Raw genomic sequence first — 18,580 nt, forward strand, 5'->3', positions numbered from 1 at the left:
TTAGGGCCTTAACATCAGCCTGAAACTGCCTTGTGGTTGGGAAATGACAATTCTTTCTAGGAATGCTTAGCAGCCAGGCTAAGATCACAGTGGAACATTTTTTTTCAGCTGAAGGGATGCATTCCTTCTTGGTTAACTTTCTGGGCATGCCAGCAGTGGGTGGGACCAAAAGTGAAATAAGTGGGTAGGGCCACTATACAACCTTAGTTACTAGTTCAGCCTAAAGAAAATACATTTGTCAGTAAGTTCCATGGGTAGGCAGATCTTGCATTTACTTTTGTGAGAGTCTTACAAGAAGCAATGAACTTTATAATAGAAACAAGCGGCGGTCCTGACAGAATAACTTATATTCCCTAAATGCCTCTGTCTGATAAAGCTCAAGCATTACTCATTTTAAAGTAAACTTTTGACACATTTGCAAGTCCTAGTTGGTTTACAACAAGCTGTTCGTTAATGTGCAAGCGTGCAACAAGAGAATGATGCCTCTGATGTAATTCAGAAAAAGGAAACAACTTATGTACATTCACCATTGTTAAATCATTGTGACAGATGCATCCTAGAACCAAAGTACAATGCTTAGCTTTTAAACAAACAAACAAACAAACAAACAAACATAGGAGACAGAAATATATATAGGGTTGTATCCAATGCTGCTCAAGAGTAGACCCATTGAAATTAATGGGCACGGCTAACTTAGGCCCATTAATTTCAGTGGATCTACTCTAAGTAGAACTCAGTTGGATTCAGTGCATGGTAAGGAATTGCCAACATGGTCTCGAAGTAAGCACCCAAGAGATTGTGATACCTACTTGGGTTGGTTATACAAAGTAAGGCTTCAAAACCATGAAGCAGAATGTTATCATTTAAAAGCCCAAATGTGTGCTAAGCTAAAAGGCCCTTCAATTTTATTTATTTATATAATTTTAGTGACTTAGGGTAGGGACACAGGGGGGTGCTGTGGTCTAAACCACAGAGCCTAGGACTTGCCGATTGGAAGGTTGGCGGTTCAAATCCCCGCGACGGGGTGAGCACCCGTTGTTTGGTCCCAGCTCCTGCCCACCTAGCAGTTCAAAGGCACGTCAAGTGCAAGTAGATAAATAGGTACTGCTGTGGCGGGATGGTAAACGGCGTTTCCGTGCACTGCTCTGGTTCGCCAGAAGCGGCTTAGTCATGCTGGCCACATGACCCGGAAGCTTTCTGCGGACAAACGCGGCTCCTCGGCCTATAGAGCAAGTTGAGTGCCGCAACCCCAGAGTCGTCCACGACTGGACCTCACAGTCAGGGGTACCTTTACCTTTACCTTTAGTGACTTTAGGGTGCGACAATTGTCCTTCCCACTTCGCCATTGCAGGCTGCAAAACCTTGGGAACTGGATCTGAAGCAACCCATGGAATGTGTAACTACTAATGACATTACCAGACTTTGGAGAGTACGCAACTGTGTTTTTATGAATATCAGTTTATTTTGTGCACTTTTAGTATAAGAAATGCTTCTACCATCTCATCCAGTTTTTTTTCCAGTGTCCCATACCTATATTAAATAGGAAAAGGCAGGAGATGTTCTCATTCAGCAGCTTGTTGTTAGTATCATGGACTACACGTGATTCATGAAGAAGCACAAACACAGATTCACTTCTAAAGCTAATGTGTGTATTGAAGAGGGTGCTAAACAGCCTTGGCTGTATTATATGGAATTCTTGTTGGTCTACATTGGTGTCGTTTCATCATCAGTAGTTTCTGTACTTTGATCTCGTCTCGTTTTGGTTGCACATTTCCACAGCACATTTAGGAGAGACTTTCTGAATGATTTACAGAGGGCAAAATATATAAATGGATCTAGGCATGCATTCAGGGAAGTCAGCCATAAGGTGCTCTCTTTTATGTAATACAGTGTGTTCTGGGTGGAGCACTGAAAAACATCTCTTGTTTGGCTTAAGGTATAAGGAATTCTGGCAAAATGGAACGGCACAAAGCAAATGAAAAACACACCAATTATGATGAACACTTTGATATTTACAGTCTTTTTGTTTGCTTGCCCGGTGCGTCTTGTCCTTTGATAGGATTTGTAGAGTTCTTTCGTTATCAGTGTGTAGCATACGGCAATGATGGCTAAATTAACCCAGAAGATAAACTGGCAGACATAGTTAACAATTTCATGCCACAGTAGCCCAAAGTCTGACTTCAGGTCAGCGCATTTCTTCACGTTCTCACTTGTTGGCTTCTTGTCTGTCAGAATCATGTTTGGAAGTGACAGAGAGAACATAAATATCCAGATAACTGCGGAGAGAATCTTAGCTCCTGATAAATTCCTGGTGCTTGATGACTTGAAGGGCCTGGCAGTTTTCAAATAGCGATCAATGGTTATAAGGCCCAAGAAAATAATGCTGATGTACATGGTAAAGTAAAATATTACCTGAGTCACTTTGCAAACAAACCCTCTTAATTCCCAGGACACCAGGTTTGCATCGCTGAGAATTTTGAAAGGAAATGTTAGGATCATGAGGATGTCGGAAATGACTGTGTTCTTGAGAAAGATGATAAAATTTGACTTGCTGGATATTTGGAAGAAGACTCCCATGGCCAGTCCGTTCATAATGATGCCCACAAAGAAGATAAAAGTGTACAACAAGGGGAAAAGAACTTGATTCATCCTGTTGGTGGTGCTGCAGTTGCTGAAGTTTCCAGGAGGGCTGTACTCGGGTTTCATTTGGGCTTTATTTTCTTCCTACCAAAGCAAAAGGAGAAGATAAGTCACATTATTTCAGCAAATGTTATTTTCTTCAGTGGAACTTAATAAATGTGGACAACCTTTTAAGCACAAAGAAGCCCTGTAATGAGGTAGAGGACACAGACAACCTCATAAGTAAACATAACAGAGAAACTTCATATCCGTCATGTATAAACATGGCAGGTACCTATTAGCTTTTTTTTTTTTTTTACATTACTTGCTTTCATGTTTCCAAAACTGGTCTCAGCAGCCCAAGCATCAAGGTGGAATCTATTCTTTCAAGAAGATTCACTGGCTTATGTGCACTCCAGCTTTCCACTGTATCAAAGCAGGCTAAGTCCCTGCTCGCAGATAATAATAATAATAATTATAATAATTATAATAATTATTTATTATTTATACCCTGCCCATCTGGCTGGGTTTCCCCAGCCACTCTGGGCGGCTTCCAACAGAAGAATAAAATAATTGATTAAAGATTAAAAGCCTCCCTAAACAGGGCTGCCTTCAGATGTCTTCTAAAAATCTGGTAGCTGTTTTTCTCTTTGACATCTGATGGGAGGGCATTCCACAGGGCGGGCGCCACTACCAAGAAGGCCCTCTGCCTGGTTCCCTGCAACTTGGCTTCTCGCAATGAGGGAACCGCCAGAAGGCCCTTGGCGCTGGACCTCCGTGTCCGGGCAGAACGATGGGGGTGGAGACGCTCCTTCAGGTATACTGGACCGAGGCCATTTAGGGCTTTAAAGGTCAGCACCAACACTTTGAATTGTGCTCGGAAATGTGCTGGGAGCCAATGTAGATCTTTCAAGACCGGTGTTATGTGGTCTCGGCGGCCGCTCCCAGTCACCGGTCTAGCTGCCGCATTCTGGATTAGTTGTAGTTTCCGGGTCACCTTCAAAGGTAGCCCCACGTAGAGCGCATTGCAGTACTCCAAGCAGGAGTTCCCCACTCCAAATAGCACGCTGTTTTAAGCCATGGGAGACTGTGTACCTTCTCATGTGCATCTAAACGATACAAGGTGTGCTAATGTTAAGTTACTTTATAATAAGGTGGTGACTTCCCCACATTCAATTGTGGAAGTGTAGACTCTAAGTAGGAACTCCGTCCAGGATGAGGTGCAGACTTTGCCATTAGTTCCTGATGTCTTTTAGGAACTGGGCTAAAACTAGTGCAAATCCTTAAGGAGTCAGAACCGAAATGGATGAAGATCATGTGGTGATGTAAGCCACACGAGGTGATGTTAAGCTAGACCTCCCCCCCCCCGACTTTCACTTTTTCTTGTGTAAGCCTTAGTGGAAAGTACTGTATTTTTCCATCTATAAGACGCCTCCATGTATAAGATGCCCCCCTTTTTTGGGAGGGGGACTCAGATTTAAGAAAATGGGGGGAGATGTATCCATGTCTAAGATGCCCCCTAATTTTTGACATTATTTTTTAGGAAAAAAACCTAGTCTTATACATGGAAAAATACGGTGTATTTCCAAGAGTACCGTGCTATCGCTGGCCAGCTTTTCTGTATATTGCTGGGGCCACCTTGTGGTTGATGCTAAATAAGAACACGTGTATATCTCACTGGAATGACAGATCTGGTGCACACATTGATGTATTTATTTCCAAGTGAAGGTTTAGTCTTGAATTCCCGTCCTTGGCTTTATATTATTGGACTTAGTTTCTACTGAATGGGTTGGAGGAGAGCAATATTTGTTTACTAGGCCACACAACATATGTCCTTTGGGTGATTCACAAGAAATAAAATGATAAAGTATTTAAATACAATAATTTGTAAACAAATGGTAGCATAAAACTTGTTAACCTGCAGACAAAGAGGTAAAACCAGTCACACATCAGACTTACAAGCTCAGATTTTAAGTCACAAACAATTTTAAAGGCCTGGTGAATTCTCTGCATATGTCTGTGGGAGTAATTCCTATAGAACTTGGTGTAACCCACTTCTGATCAGGCATGTGCAAATTGTGCTGCCAGTGAGCCATGTTACTTGGATAAGGAAGCTGAAACCTTATATTAGACTCCTGAAATTATGGCATAAATACATTAAGTGGTTTCAGAACGTCTTAGTGTTTATATTATTTTACACTAATACTCCTATTGACTTTTTAATTTGAAAAAATAATTTGCATAATTGGCATAGAACAGGAATTCTCTGACATTCCTCTTTGTTTTTAACCTAAAATAAAATGCCAAGACAAAGAAATGTAGTTTGGAGTAAAATAAACCACGGTCTCCGTTTCAGATATAATGCTGTTTTTATTCCAAGTTCCAATTAGTAAACCGAGAACAAACCTTGAATTCACATAGAAACAGTAGAAGAGACTGCTGGTTCTAGCAAATGACCCATCTAGCTCAGCATCCTGTTCTTACAGGGTCAGCAGATGCTTATGGAAAGCCTCTAGGCATGTTCTGAGCGCAGTAACACTTTCTCCTCTTTCAGTTTCCAGGAACTGGAATGCAGAAGCATAATGCCTGCAATCGTGGAGAACAGAGTACAGCCACTGTATATTTTGTTTGCAGTGAAACAAACCACAACCTCTAGTTTGGACATAATGCTAAACCAGGGATTATGGTATGGTTTGTTGCCTTGACTCAAACCAAAATAGGAGCAAAACGGGAATTATCTAGGTATTCTTTGTAGACTATTAGATATGGTTCATGGCTCATGGCGTTGGAAGTACAGCTCCACTCAACTGAGTCTTCCATGTGCAAACACTGGACACATTTTTGAATGACTAAGGGTGACTCCAGACTGTCAAGTGTTTTGCGGGGTGGGGGTCCAGATCATACTGTAAATTTAGGTCCACTCAGTTAAAGTGGATTAAAGCACTATACACACATAATTTAGGTCCACTCAGTTAAAGTGGATTAAAGCACTATACATACCCTGACTTCTTGTTTGGAAACAAACTGGGAAGTGCTTTGAAAAGTGTAGGAATGATGAATGATTAATAAGATGACATATATAAACACCCTGTATGCAAACTCAGGCAAAATGCAAGGTGGATGCTCATAGGCTTACATCCACCTCACAACAAAGAATAAAAGGACAATCTAAAAAGTACAAGAAAATAAGAATGAATGTTAAATCAGTGAATAGGGTTTTTTGTTTTTGTTTTTTGGAGGAGGAACCTTAAGCATAAAGGAGATAAAGCGAGCAAGAACCGGCATCTATGAGAAGGTGTCCTCTATTTGAAGACTGCCTAGTTTCAAGGTGATAAACGATACAGAAGGAAGAAGTTGCCCAGCCACTGTTAACACCTGGATTGTGCAAGCAGTCTGGTCGCAGTCTTCTCCACTGTGATGAACTCCATTGTATTTCTGTTATGTTACTTCTTTCTAAATTTGCATCTAATGCATGTCAATCAGCGCATGCAAATTTCGCGTGGCTCTGTTTCACCTTTTGCCCTTTCTGTTGGTGATGCACTTCCTTTCTCCCTCTCTCCATTTGGCCACTCATAAATGTCCACTGTACTCATAGAAGAGTTTTATCCTAGGCTTTCTGATTTGTAGTTTTTTGTGTACTGTATTCAGAGAATGGTTCCCATTGGGGGAAGCATTTGCTTCTGAATTGTATAGAGAGAGCATAGAAAAATCATACTGTATTTTTCTGCAGAAGGGCAGACCTAATTTGCAGCAACCAGCATGTGCATCCAGGAGTGGGTGAATAAAAAACGATACTTACCTAGAGATGTCAAAATATTTATAAGGAGATTAGCTCCATGCAGCCTCACTCCTCATCTCACAGTAGCTTTTTTTTTTTTTTACAAAATCTGCTCAGCGCACATTTTCAAGCAGAAAACATTAGAAACTATAGAAGTGACCAAGCTATTTTAATATTAAGTGGAATTTTTCAAGAACAAACAAGCAGAGAGGTAGAAGTATGCATGCTTTTAGAATGTCTACAACTATGTAAAAGATAGCTTATCTTTGTGGGTTCCCCCCTTTTTTTGCATATCTATATATCCTAAATAGATTACTGTTTGAAACAGGAATGTTTCATGTTTGTTTTCAGCTATAAGTGCAGGTAATAGTCCCATTAAATATATTTGACCTCTATAAATGATTGTTGCATACTTGCTCTGTATAAATTCTACAACTGATAGTTGCCTAGCATTTTGCACCAAAACATGGCACATGAGCATTGTAGCTTTCATGCCTTTTTAGACATTGCAGGACTGTGGGGGAAAGACTCACACAGCACAATAATGTTTGCATTAAACATAGTAGGAAAATAAGTAACTGGCTGATGTACAGAATGTAGGGGCAAATAAAAATTACAGTAGAAATTATAAAGTTACCTTGATCAGCCGCAGAAAAAAAGAGTACTTTCTTGCTTTGGATGGTTGCATTTGCTGGAAGTGAAAGTGTGCTGTTCTCAATTGTCTTCTCTTTTTGTCTAGGTGTGTGACTGATTGTCATGAGGCAATATTCACTTAGTAGACTTCATCAGCAAAAAAAATATATCCGTCCCATACAGAAGCAGCCCAAGCGAGTGAATCAGAACAGGCAAAGAGGAAGTACTGGGCTTTAGGTCCTTAGGATGCCCTCTGATTTTAAGCAGCTGGAATAGAGGCAGTTTCAAATTCTGAGTGACAGCTTCAGTTTCTTTCTCCTGAAAAGAAAGATTTTTTTTTTTAAGTTAAGAAAAGAAAATATATATAAGTTGCAAAACACTATCCTGTTATTCCAGGTTAGACACACTGAAGTCTATGATCTCCCCGAGAACAGTTTTGAGATCAGCATTAGTAGATTCTGGCATTCGTCCTCTAAGTAACAGTTCTGCAAAACAAAAAGCACACACCATAATGTAATTTAAAAGCTTTTTGGCAGGAACTAGGTTGTGCAACTTAACCACATTAACATAAATGTACTTCTGATTTGCAGAAGATAAGATGACATCCCCCCCTTTCAGAATAAATGCAGTGCCATACTTTTTTTTAAAATGAGTATTGTTTGCCTAGGCAACAGTTGCTAGGGCAATTTTTATTATTTTAAAGAGATGGTATTTCTGTAGAACTCATACGTCCCTGTGCAAACTGAACAAGATTACTATTGATCTGCACTATGCAGAAACTAACCTCCTTAACACTTTAAAATCCTCAAGAGAAATTTACAACAGAACAGAAGTATGGCAATGGAGAAAACCGGGAACCTCTTCAGAGCCAGGGCTACCGTTATTCCTCATACAATCCTGCATTTCCTTCCAGTCGGGGCACAGAGTGGGTAATGATGGAATTTAAAAAGAAAAATGTTAACAGCATCATAACACCATAAACCAGTATGGCATGAAGTGATTCGAGTGTTGGAGACATACAAATACAGTAGTACCTCGACTTACGAACGACTCAACAACTGAATTTTTCGACTTACGAATGGGGCAAATGGCCGCACGCTTACGAATTTCTTGACATCCGAACGGAAACCGCGGCGGTTTTAGATAGGGTTTTTTCGACTTACGGATTTTTAGATGGGGTTGCTTCGACTTACGAATTTTTCTGTTTCCAATGCATTCCTATGGGAAATCACGTTTCCAATGGCGCTTTTCGACTTACAAATTTTTCGACCCACGAAGGTGCCTTCGGAATGGATTAAATTCGTAAGTCGAGGCACCACTGTAAATAAAATAAATAAATATACAAAATGGCAGGAACATCAAGAAAGTAAATTACGTTCCAAGGGGCTGGCAGTGTGGTTTCTGTTTTTGTTTACAGTTAATGCTTAAATGAGGCTAATATGGAGGTGGGGAAAACCAAGTGTCCTTTGAGAGGGAGTTCCACAGTTGTGGCAAGGGGCCACCACCAAGAATGCCCTGTCTTGTATCATTGCCTGCCCAACAGAAGTTACAGTCAGAATAACAAGTGGGCCATTCTCAGCAGATTTTAATAGATAGATGGGGCTGTAGCTGGAGAAGGCAATGTCTGGGGTGTACTTGGGTTCCATGTTGTTTAGAGCTTTATGTACTAGGCCCAGAAGTTTGCAAGAAATCTGGAGTTGTGATTTGAGATCAGGCAGTGGTATTCTGCAGTAGCTGCAGTCCCACGAAGAGCAGAAATCTGTCCAGGAACATAAGACCATAAGATGAGCCTGCTGGATTGGATCAGTGGCCCATCTATTTCCAGCATCGTTTTCTCACAGCGGCCTTTTATCTTTTAGCTTCCCTGCAAATAATCCACTCATTTTTGAGAATGTCCTCATTTGGAAATGAGATGTAACCAAGTTGGGCTTTCTTGCCAATCCTCCAGTTACAAATAGGTGGAATTTAATAATGTAGTAGTGCAGGCCGCGGCCATTTTATGTGTGTCTGATTGAAACTTGACCATGCACATGCTCATTGCCGCCGAACCGGAAGTGGTCTGAAAATGGTGCAGCGCAGGCTTATGCGCGCTCTGTCGATGTGCAAGGGGGTCAGGAACAGAACCCCCATTCAAAGTGACTACCTCCCCTATGGTTAATTCCATGTATTGAATAGATAAAAAGAGAAGTGACTTATGAAAGGAATAGAATTCAGTTAAAGTAAGGAAATGTGAAAGTAATGTGTGCATTCTGTTTGTATATGCGCCTGGGAGACCAGGATTCAAATCTCTACTCAGCCATGAGTCTCACTGGCTGACCTTGGACTCACTGGGAGACCATTGTCTCTCATCCTAACCTATATCACAGGTTTGTTGAGAGGATTAAATGGGGAGGAGGTCAACCCATTTGCTACCTTGAGCTGCTTGGAGGACAGGCAGGATATAAATGTAACAAACAAATAAATGACATTTACACACGTTACCTCGTCCTACTACATTATTCTCACAATTCTTTACTAAGAGATCACTTTTTTCTGTTTCCTATCCAGCTTGCTCTTGATTTATTGTATTTTCTCTTTGATTAAAAGGATGAATCTTCAAGTCATGAATGTAACCAGCGCATGATTCTTCTTTATGGCGTTGGCAAGGAACGTGAAGAGGCAAGGCATCAATTAAAGAAGATTACCAAAGATATCTTGAAAATCCTAAATAAGAAAAGCACTACAGAAACAAGCGGTAATTATATCCGAATGCCCATTGCTGAGCTTTCATAGTCCTTTTAAAACCAGGATAGAGGGAGTTATGAGAAGCACCTTTATGAACTCTGCAGAATCATCATGTCTGAATTATCCTGTTCAAGGCAGCCAAATATTTTCTGTTGTTTTTCATGTAGCATGACACATAAACCAATTAAACTATATTTTTGGCTGTCTTTCATGACACATTAAACTACTTAAGTGTGTATTGGTGTTAATAGCCTTCTTGCTAAGAACTTGCACTCATGCTGAAGCTTTAGAACCAAATTAATTTGTATACTATTTTTTAAAAACAAATATTTAGTTTAGTTCAGTCTTCTAAAAAAACAATGACGTTCTGAATATAGAATGTGTTTGCAGTTTTCCCATGCCAATGTTGCATGCAATGGAAATCGTATGTTTTTATTCTCAAATAAATCTTTGTTGGATTAGACTTTGCCGTAAACTGTGCAAAAAATGTTTTAGCTGGAGAAGAAGGGCAGAAAGTCAAAAAGAACAAACAGGAAACCTTTCCGACATTAGAGACTGTGTTTACAAAACTGCAACAGCTTTCATACTTCGATCAGCATCAAGTGACATGTCAGGTATTTTCCACTGCAGAAATTGCAATCTTTTCCATTTCTGTGTTGACGTTTCAGTCGTAATATAAAATGTGCATGAACTGGAGAAAAGTGGGGGGAAAGGAGGAAGATGGAAGAGTAGAGATTTGGGGCTCATCCATATTGTTGTTTAATGTGGATGGTACGTTTCCTGTACCTGCATTAATTATCCATTGTCCATATAAGGTTCTCCTCCCACATCACTTTCCCACATTTTGCTGCCCCTCAGTCTAGATTTTCTCATAGTTGTTGGAGTGCCCATGTTATGAGAAAAATTGGATTGAGGGTAGGGGAAGGTGTGTGGTGATTTGGAGGAAAACATCAAATGGACAAGAATTAATGGAGGTGCAGGAAGCTTGGTATACACACAGTATGAATGGGCCTTTTGTGTGTTTACAGAAAATGCATTCCTAAAGGGATGTGTTGCAAAGAGATTCTTCAGTCTGGCCTTGGAAGGGTGCGTGGGAGGGAGGAAGGAAGAAGGGGGAAGAAGTTCCAGGCTTACAGTGCAGCCTGACTATTTAGTATCTTGCTAAATCTGTAGAGAATTCAGTCTGCAATCACATATGGTTTATTTTGCCCCAGGAATGCCTCATAGAGCCCTTTAATGACAATTCATATAATCACTATGTAAACTGTGGCTAATGGTCTCCACCACATGTCTCTTTAAGTAAGATGCCACAGCTGCTATGTTTTTAAGAATGTGTTGATACATACGCTGGCCACGTGAGAAAACAGCCAGAACCAGACTTTAAAATTCCAAAGGCTCTCACAGGCAGGCAGTGAAATCTGGAAGTTCTTGCCTGCATGTCAAATGAATTGGTAAAGAAATGCTGCATATTTGCAAGCTTTTATCAGTAGTTATTCCACTATGTTTTGGCAATCAGTGTGTAAATCAGAAATCTAGGCAGGCAATCTTTATTTCAGGATCAACTGTGTTAGTCTGTCTTGGAGCAGTGGTTTTCTTTGGGATGCGTTGCACATTAATAACTTCCTTATGTGCACTTTGAAGTGGAGGCAAGAAAGACTGGAACAATTCTAGGATTTCTTGAGGAAGACCATTAGCACTATCCTTAGCCAGCTCAAAAGTGACCTTTAGATTTTAATTAGAAATGCAAACAGTCATGCAAAGAAGTGTTCCCATTTAAGCAGGTAGCATGAAGTAGGAACCCCATTAATGAAAAGGAAAGAAGTATCCAGCCTCTTCTTGGTTGATTTCATCGTTCTCTTACTTCCTCTGTGCTAATCTGTCACAAATTCGCAAGCTTCATTAACACTGCATTCACTAGTCAGAACAAGCAGGATCCATCAATTACCCTGATGCTCTGGCAGATGTTGTTATTGCTCCTGCTGTGTGTGGGGGGGAAGTCCTGGAGCAGCATTCACCTGCATTCCCTCTTCACTACATCACCGGGTAGCCCCGTTAGACTGTTTTGGCAAAAATAGCAAGGGTCTTGTGACACCTTGGATTTGGTTATGGCATAGGTTTTGGTGGACTAGATGCATGAGCTGCTACTCTCAGTTGGCAGGTGTATGGATGGCAGATGTATGTAAAATTTCGGGTCCGTATCCAGTGGCTGTAACTTCACTGGTGCATGCAATCGAGTTTCCTCTCGCGTTCCTGTTCCTTCTACCCTCCAAAAGGTGGTGAGATCCTCTGGAGCAGATTTTGGGGACTCCTGGGGGAGGACAGGACTACAGAAGACTTCTTGTTGCACTTGTTGTTTGTGGCTTTAGGGAAATGATCCAAAACAACAAATCAAATAAATGTGATTGTAGGCATGATGGTATGTCAGCTGGTGCAGTGCTTTAATTTACTGGCAGTTCCATTTTTATTCATTTTTTTAAACAGATCTCCAACAATGTTCTGGAACAGATTACTAGCTTTGCTTCAGGGACATCATATCATCTTCCATTGGCTCACCACATACAGCTTATCTTTGATCTAATGGAGCCTGCTTTAAATATCCATGGGCTTATTGACTTTGCTGTTCAGGTAAATGGGACTTATTTCTTCATTTAAATTATTTCCATCCCAGCTTTTAAGAGCAGCTTCGAAGTCCGTTCACAAATAAAACAATAAAAAAATCCAGCAATGTTCTTTAGAATTTCAGAGCAAAAAAGCCTAATAGGTCCCCCACCCCACCCCCACAATTGGCACCAATAATAGTAAGTGCTTTCCAGTATAACCTAAGGTAAGGTTATCAGATTTTTTTCAATGAATCCGCGGACACTTTTCAACTTCAATGGATTTTCTTAGGGAGAGCCAGTGTGGTGTAGTGGTTAAGAGCGCTAGACTCGTAATCTGGTGAACCGGGTTCGCTTCCCCGCTCCTCCACATGCAGTTGCTGGGTGACCTTGGGCTAGTCACACTTCTTTGACACAGAGTGTTTGTTGTGGGGGAGGAAGGGAAAGGAGAATGTTAGCTGCTTTGAGACTTCTTCGGATCTTCTTCTTCTTCTTAGGTGATTGATTTTTAAATCCGGGGACTATCCCCAGGAAATGGGGACGTCTGGTAACCTTAAACTAAGGCTATGATGTTAAACACGCTTACTGGGAAGAAAAGTCCATTGAACTTAGGTCTAAGTAAACATGCTCAATTTTAGGGTGTGTTCACGCCTGTACTTTCAAAGCATAGTAATTTGGTTTGCAAAGACTTCAGCAATAGACTACTTTAGAGTATCATTCTGTACGGTCCACACTGAAATATTACCGGTAGGAATGAACTAATGCTGCCTGAGGCAGAGAAGAAAAGTTCATGCTAAACTTCGCTTGGTCAGGTTCAAACACTACCAGTGCTTTACTTCTAGGGGAAAAAAAAGTTGCCCATACAGCATACTCTTGAATACCCCCAGAAAAAAGCACTGAACACTACAGCAATAAACCCAGTAGTTGCAGCAATAATTCACCTGCAAATATCTAGTGTGAATGCACCTAACCAGTGCCTGATTTACGTATAAGCTAAACAAGCTATAGCTTAGGGCCCCACTCTCTTGGCCCCCCCCCCAAAAAAAAATTAAAGGAAAAAACACCTGGATGTACATTTCCAAAATATAATATAAAAAACAAATAAAAGAAAACCTACATACAGCAACAGTGTTTTGTGTTGTGTAGGCTCCTATGATGTAAGTAATGGGTCCCGCCTGCTAGCCTGCTCCCTAAAATATCACTGGTTTGCTCATTTCTATATCAATTACTTTGATAAAATACGTATTTTGTTATATGCAAATGGCTTTAGGTACCTGTTAGGTCCACAAATCACCATAAAGCACATATTCAACACAAAAAACAGCAACAATTTGTTGTTGACAAAGGACAGCTGGACATATAAAGGGCCCCATTACCTTCAGTAGCTTAGGGCCTCATCAAACCTAAATCTGGCCCTGCACCTAACATAACATGATTGCAGTTCCCTCTTTTTTGCAAGTAGTACGAGAGTCAAATATGTTCAGAAATGTCAAGTGCACATACCTGGTGCCAAGCAAGCCACAAAGGTGTCAGTCCGCATCCCTGGCCGGCAATTGTGTGGTTTAACGGAGCAGTGTAGCCATTGCTGCTTCAATAGCCCCTCTGCTTGTGATGGCCAGGCTGGAGGTGTGTCAGGCAAGAACACCCATTCACTATTTCAGCACTCAGGGCTCATCCACACTTTCAAAGCCCCATGCACAGAAAGCTTTCCGCTTGTCCCATGCTTTCTAGGCACGTGTCCCAAGCGGTTCACCACTTTCCCTAGGAAAACCTCACTCTTATGTGCTAAATCAGAGCAAACATCAAATCCATGGAAAACCCACTGTTCAGCAGTAAAGAGCAGGTTTTCATGGGCAAGTGGAAGTGTGGACAAGCCTTTGTCTTGTTGCTGTCACAGCATAGTAGCATAGTTGGCACTTGATCTAGCAGCTCCTGTGCTTGCCCATCCCCATTCCCCAAATGCCACCAGTGGTAGCTTCTGCCCATCCACATGATGGAAATAAGTGTTGTGCTTTTTCTATCTGCTTTCCATGTTTCTTCTCCTTTACAGCAGGAAGGAGGCATTGCATCATTATATCTGCCTGTAATACTTTGTCCTTTTATGTTTTTTTGTGGCCTGGGAGGCTTATGTAACCAAGACATATATATGTATATATTTAATTTCAGCTGCTGAATGAGCTGAGTGTGGTGGAAGCTGAGCTTCTCTTGAAGTCCTCCAGCTTGGCCGGAAGTTACACAACAGGGCTGTGTGTTTGCATCGTCGCTGTCCTGAGGCATTACCATGCTTGCCTCATTCTGAATCCAGACCAAACTGCTCAGGTTTTTGAAGGGTTTGTAGTGGTAATATTTTTCTAAGACTTCACAATGTTAATAGCTTTCTTACATGCTAGAATCAGTGTATTCTCAGTTTGCAAACAGTGTTTAGTATTGCTTGAAAAGTCCGTGGAAAACACAAAACTTTTGTATAGCCAGGAATGCAAATGTACATTGCTGTTGCCCTCATAGCAAAGCACTTTTATATCTGAAGCACTTTTATATCTCAGGCTGTATACACATGACATTTTGTTATAGAATCAGTGAAGATAGGGAAAATTGCTTTTCGAGCAGGGTATATAAAAATAAATAAATAAATAAATAAAATAATAATTCTACATAGTCCAAACACAACCTAGATCTAGGTTGTTCCTGCAAATCTAATTTCATTCAAAAAATATTAATAAATACAAGCGCATTGCAGATTGATTATGCATTACCCTGCAGTATGTTCAGGTGAAAACAGATTTGGCAGTCTGACTAATGTGTGTATGCTATTGCCACTTCCTTCTTCATTCACCTGAGGCATGTCAGGGAGGAAAAGGAGTAGATAACCTAATCAAGGGGGAAGTTTTCAAACATGTATCAAATAACCATACCCAGCCTTGTGGACGACAGGATCTAGAATCAATCTAGATTGAACATAGCATGTCGAGGATAAGCATGGATGATCCCGGATTGAGAAAATCTACATTTTTGTGGTCCAGATGGGTTACTGTCCATGTAGCCTCACCTTGAACTCCTTTTCTGTGAGTGCTCTGAACTCCTTCAGGAATTCAAATGTAATTAGTAAATGGACTTATACTGGGATTTCTGGGATGAATTCATGCAATTAGAAAATTTTTTGATTACTGGCATTTGGATAATGGTGCTTCAGTTTATTTTCCTTAAAACTACACATCTTCTACTTTTTTTTGGAACTGGTTTAATGCTAATAGTTTCCTCTGAAGGAATCTTGAGAATTGTCGTATGAGGTTGATGAGAATTGTGTGTTAGGCATGCTCATCTCCTTCCACTTAAGTACCACAATTATTAGGCTCTAGAGAGGATCAAATTAATTAAATCCCCATGCTTATAGGTAGGAATGTCCATGGTGCATTTTTTTCTCTTTACTAAACAATCTGAAGGACTCCCAAGTGCATTGGAAAAAGAGTGATGGTTAGATAAAAGGGAAAGAAAGCTCTTTCTATAGGATGAGATGTAAACAGCATCCCCTTTTAGCTTGGAAGCTCAGAATGGTGATTTAGGAACACAGAGTGTTAAACTTCTCAGCTCTGAAATATATGAAGGGACTATACCACTCTCCGTCATCAACTCTGAATGCTTTTCTTCTCTTTTTACAGATTATGTGGTGTTGTCAAACACGTCGTTAATCCATCAGAATGCTCCTCCCCAGAAAGATGTATTTTAGCCTATCTCTATGATCTCTACATGTCCTGTAGCCATCTCAGAAGCAAATTTGGAGATCTTTTCAGGTTGGTAGCCACAAGCTCTTCTTTTCAAAATTTGATCTAAACATATGGTGTATATTCATACAGTAATACACAATGATATATTAATTGCTCCTTGTATCCATTCTCTGCCTTGTATACACTCTCTGCCTTCGCCTGTTTTTTATTTCTGTTCCTACAAAGCAGGTTCTAGTTTGAAAACTTGAAAACTTGGTTCTACCCCTGGTCTCATCTAAGCAGTTATTTTTGGTAGGGCTTTCTTGTAGACATGTTTGTGTGTTACAATCTGGAGAGAACTTTTGTCCCCAAGCCTCCCATTCATTTCACTATTGATGCAAATTAATGTGTTTGTTTGAATGCAGTACCTTGCTCATTGCCCCATGGACTGCCTCATACAACCCCTCCCCCCCAGCCCTGAGAAAATCTGAGGCTTTTTCTCCACTTGACACCCCCAACAGAAATTGGAGGGTAGTGACAAGAGAAACGGTAGCCTCCCCATCTAAAAAAACACCGTAACATATTTCTAGAACGGAAGATCCTTGGGGAAATGAAAAAGGTCTTACTCAGGTGCCCCTAAAGACCACAATGTAGTTGCCAGGGGAGCATCTCAGGGGAGCACGCTTTGTAATGGGGCGCCACCACTGAAAAGACCCTCTCAATGGTAGCTGCCCACCTTCCCTCATTTGGCAGGTGCACATGAAGGAGGGAGATGCATCCCCTCTTCTTTTTCAGGTGCACTGAAATTGAAGACTTCCACTTTCCCATTTCATCCAAGCTGGGGAACTATGATTACTGGGATTAGAACAAGATCACACCTTAAACCATAGTTTGAAGTTGACTTGAGTGTTTGGGGACACTGCTCATTCCTATCTTGTCTTACTAAGCCAAGATGTATGCATCCAAACTAGACCAAAACACTGTACAATGCAGTGTTATTAAATTATTGCAATGTTAGAAAACTATCATTTAATAATTTAGACAGATTTTCCCCAGAACCCAGGATTGTAAAATGCCCCAACCTCTTCCTAGAAACCAGGATTGGTACACTTTTAAAGAACAAATTTGTATATTACTATAACCAATTTCAGTCTCAATTTTTTTCTCCTCTTGAATAATTTCTGTGTTTATGCCTATCTAACATAGGGTTGGGGTCTTCAGAAAGTGTGCCCTTACTTAAATAGGTAAAAGTCTTGGTCTCCAAATGGTGATATTCCATAAATAGAAGAATTTATTTAGTAAAGCAAAGGCAGAGAATAATTTTATTTTTTGTTGTGCTTTATCTATTGCCTACTGCAATTCACTACTGGAAATATAAGGTTTAATCCATATTTACACTTCAAACAGCAAAAAACCTAGTGCTTTTATACTGAAGACATTTAATCTTACTGTATTTTAACTCACATAAGAGTTAATTCACTTGACTTAATTATATGAATTTTGGCTTCGCTGCTTTGAGGAGCTGTGCCTTTAAGTTTCCAGGAAAATCATTAGAAAAATCCCATATTATCTCTTATGAGCGATTGCAGTAGATTGGTAAGCAGAAGTGTCCAATTTCATTCTTCCTGCTATATTAAAATAGTCAGCTTTGTAATAAGCCCATGGCTTTCCACACAGAGTAAAACATTAAATATCTTAACATTTTAAAATGTCTCATGCTATAACCTAATAAAATTTATTTGAAGTTTGAGTCTTACCTATATCTTACTTCAGGCTTTTAGCCTTTCCCCTGTACAAAATGCCCCGTGCAGTTCGCATGTAAAAAGCCTGTAACTTCCTATTTAAGCGTTGCAATTTTAACTAAACTTCCCCTTTTAAAGAATCAACTGTCTCATTTTCTGTATGAATTATATCTTCAAAATCTTCCAGAACTTGTCATGAAAAAAGCCCGTTGTGATCCAGCAGCGTTTAGTGGCTCGCTTTCTTTTTAAAAAAGTACTGTGGCAACGCTCTAAATTTTCCAGTATAAACAAGTTGTCTTTCAGGAACATTCGGAGTGTTTCAGAAAATCTGTGACTGAGAAAGCACGAGGGCTGTTTTGCAAGGCAGAAGCTAACAAATTTGCTATTCCTATTTAAGAAAGAATAATGCTTGGCTGATGGAATTTGGAGTCCACTATCTGTAAGGTCTAATCCTGATTTTTAGAAAGTGTTGTTTTTACATCAAATTTAAGGTACTTAAAAGTAAAACATACAGAACAATATTAATAACAAACCAGTGTGGGACAATCAAATTTTAATCAATGACAAATTGATTCTGCGTTGCCCAGATTTTGCAGTTGCACTTCAGAATTAGGCTAATCAGTTTTTCTCCCAATGTAGCTATATATCTGACCTCTTTGGACAGCCCATTCAGGTGCTTAAAATTTGAAAGACAGTGTGCTTAGTAACCTGAGAAATATACAAAATATTGGGTAGCTATTTAATTCATATTTCAATAAACATTTGATAGGCCAAAGACACCTGAAT

General features: G+C 40.2%; 2 protein-coding genes across 7 annotated transcripts in view; one reads left to right on the top strand and one right to left on the bottom strand.

Annotated features, from left to right (window-relative positions):
• MED12L (mediator complex subunit 12L) overlaps nucleotides 1–18,580 on the top strand; it is a 180,444-nt gene that overhangs the window by 106,520 nt on the left and 55,344 nt on the right. For 3 of the 5 annotated variants that reach the window (XM_035132415.3, XM_088669805.1, XM_088669803.1), the window contains 5 exons: nucleotides 9,617–9,764; nucleotides 10,250–10,368; nucleotides 12,236–12,379; nucleotides 14,518–14,681; nucleotides 16,008–16,139. In XM_035132415.3, coding sequence (XP_034988306.3) covers nucleotides 9,617–9,764; nucleotides 10,250–10,368; nucleotides 12,236–12,379; nucleotides 14,518–14,681; nucleotides 16,008–16,139 — 707 coding nt within the window. Of the gene's footprint in view, nucleotides 1–9,616; nucleotides 9,765–10,216; nucleotides 10,369–12,235; nucleotides 12,380–14,517; nucleotides 14,682–16,007; nucleotides 16,140–18,580 lie in introns of all 5 variants that reach the window. The other 2 variants (XM_088669804.1, XM_088669802.1) reach the window with 1 other exon arrangement.
• Nucleotides 1,439–18,079, bottom strand: P2RY12 (purinergic receptor P2Y12). Of its 2 annotated transcripts, none has more exons than XM_035132426.3 (3): nucleotides 17,810–18,079; nucleotides 7,035–7,348; nucleotides 1,439–2,724 (listed from the first exon to the last, which is right to left on the bottom strand). In XM_035132426.3, the coding sequence occupies exons 2-3, from the start codon at nucleotides 7,083–7,085 to the stop codon at nucleotides 1,705–1,707; spliced, it is 1,071 nt and encodes a 356-aa protein (XP_034988317.3). In that variant the 5' UTR covers nucleotides 7,086–7,348; nucleotides 17,810–18,079; the 3' UTR covers nucleotides 1,439–1,704. The 2 variants fall into 2 exon arrangements, with proteins under 2 accessions (XP_034988317.3, XP_088525932.1); XM_088669806.1 differs by lacking the exon at nucleotides 17,810–18,079 and adding an exon at nucleotides 13,855–14,341.

The sequence above is a fragment of the Zootoca vivipara genome, chromosome 5 (genome assembly GCF_965207765.1).
Source record: "Zootoca vivipara chromosome 5, rZooViv2.hap1.1, whole genome shotgun sequence".
Taxonomy (NCBI): domain Eukaryota; kingdom Metazoa; phylum Chordata; class Lepidosauria; order Squamata; family Lacertidae; genus Zootoca; species Zootoca vivipara.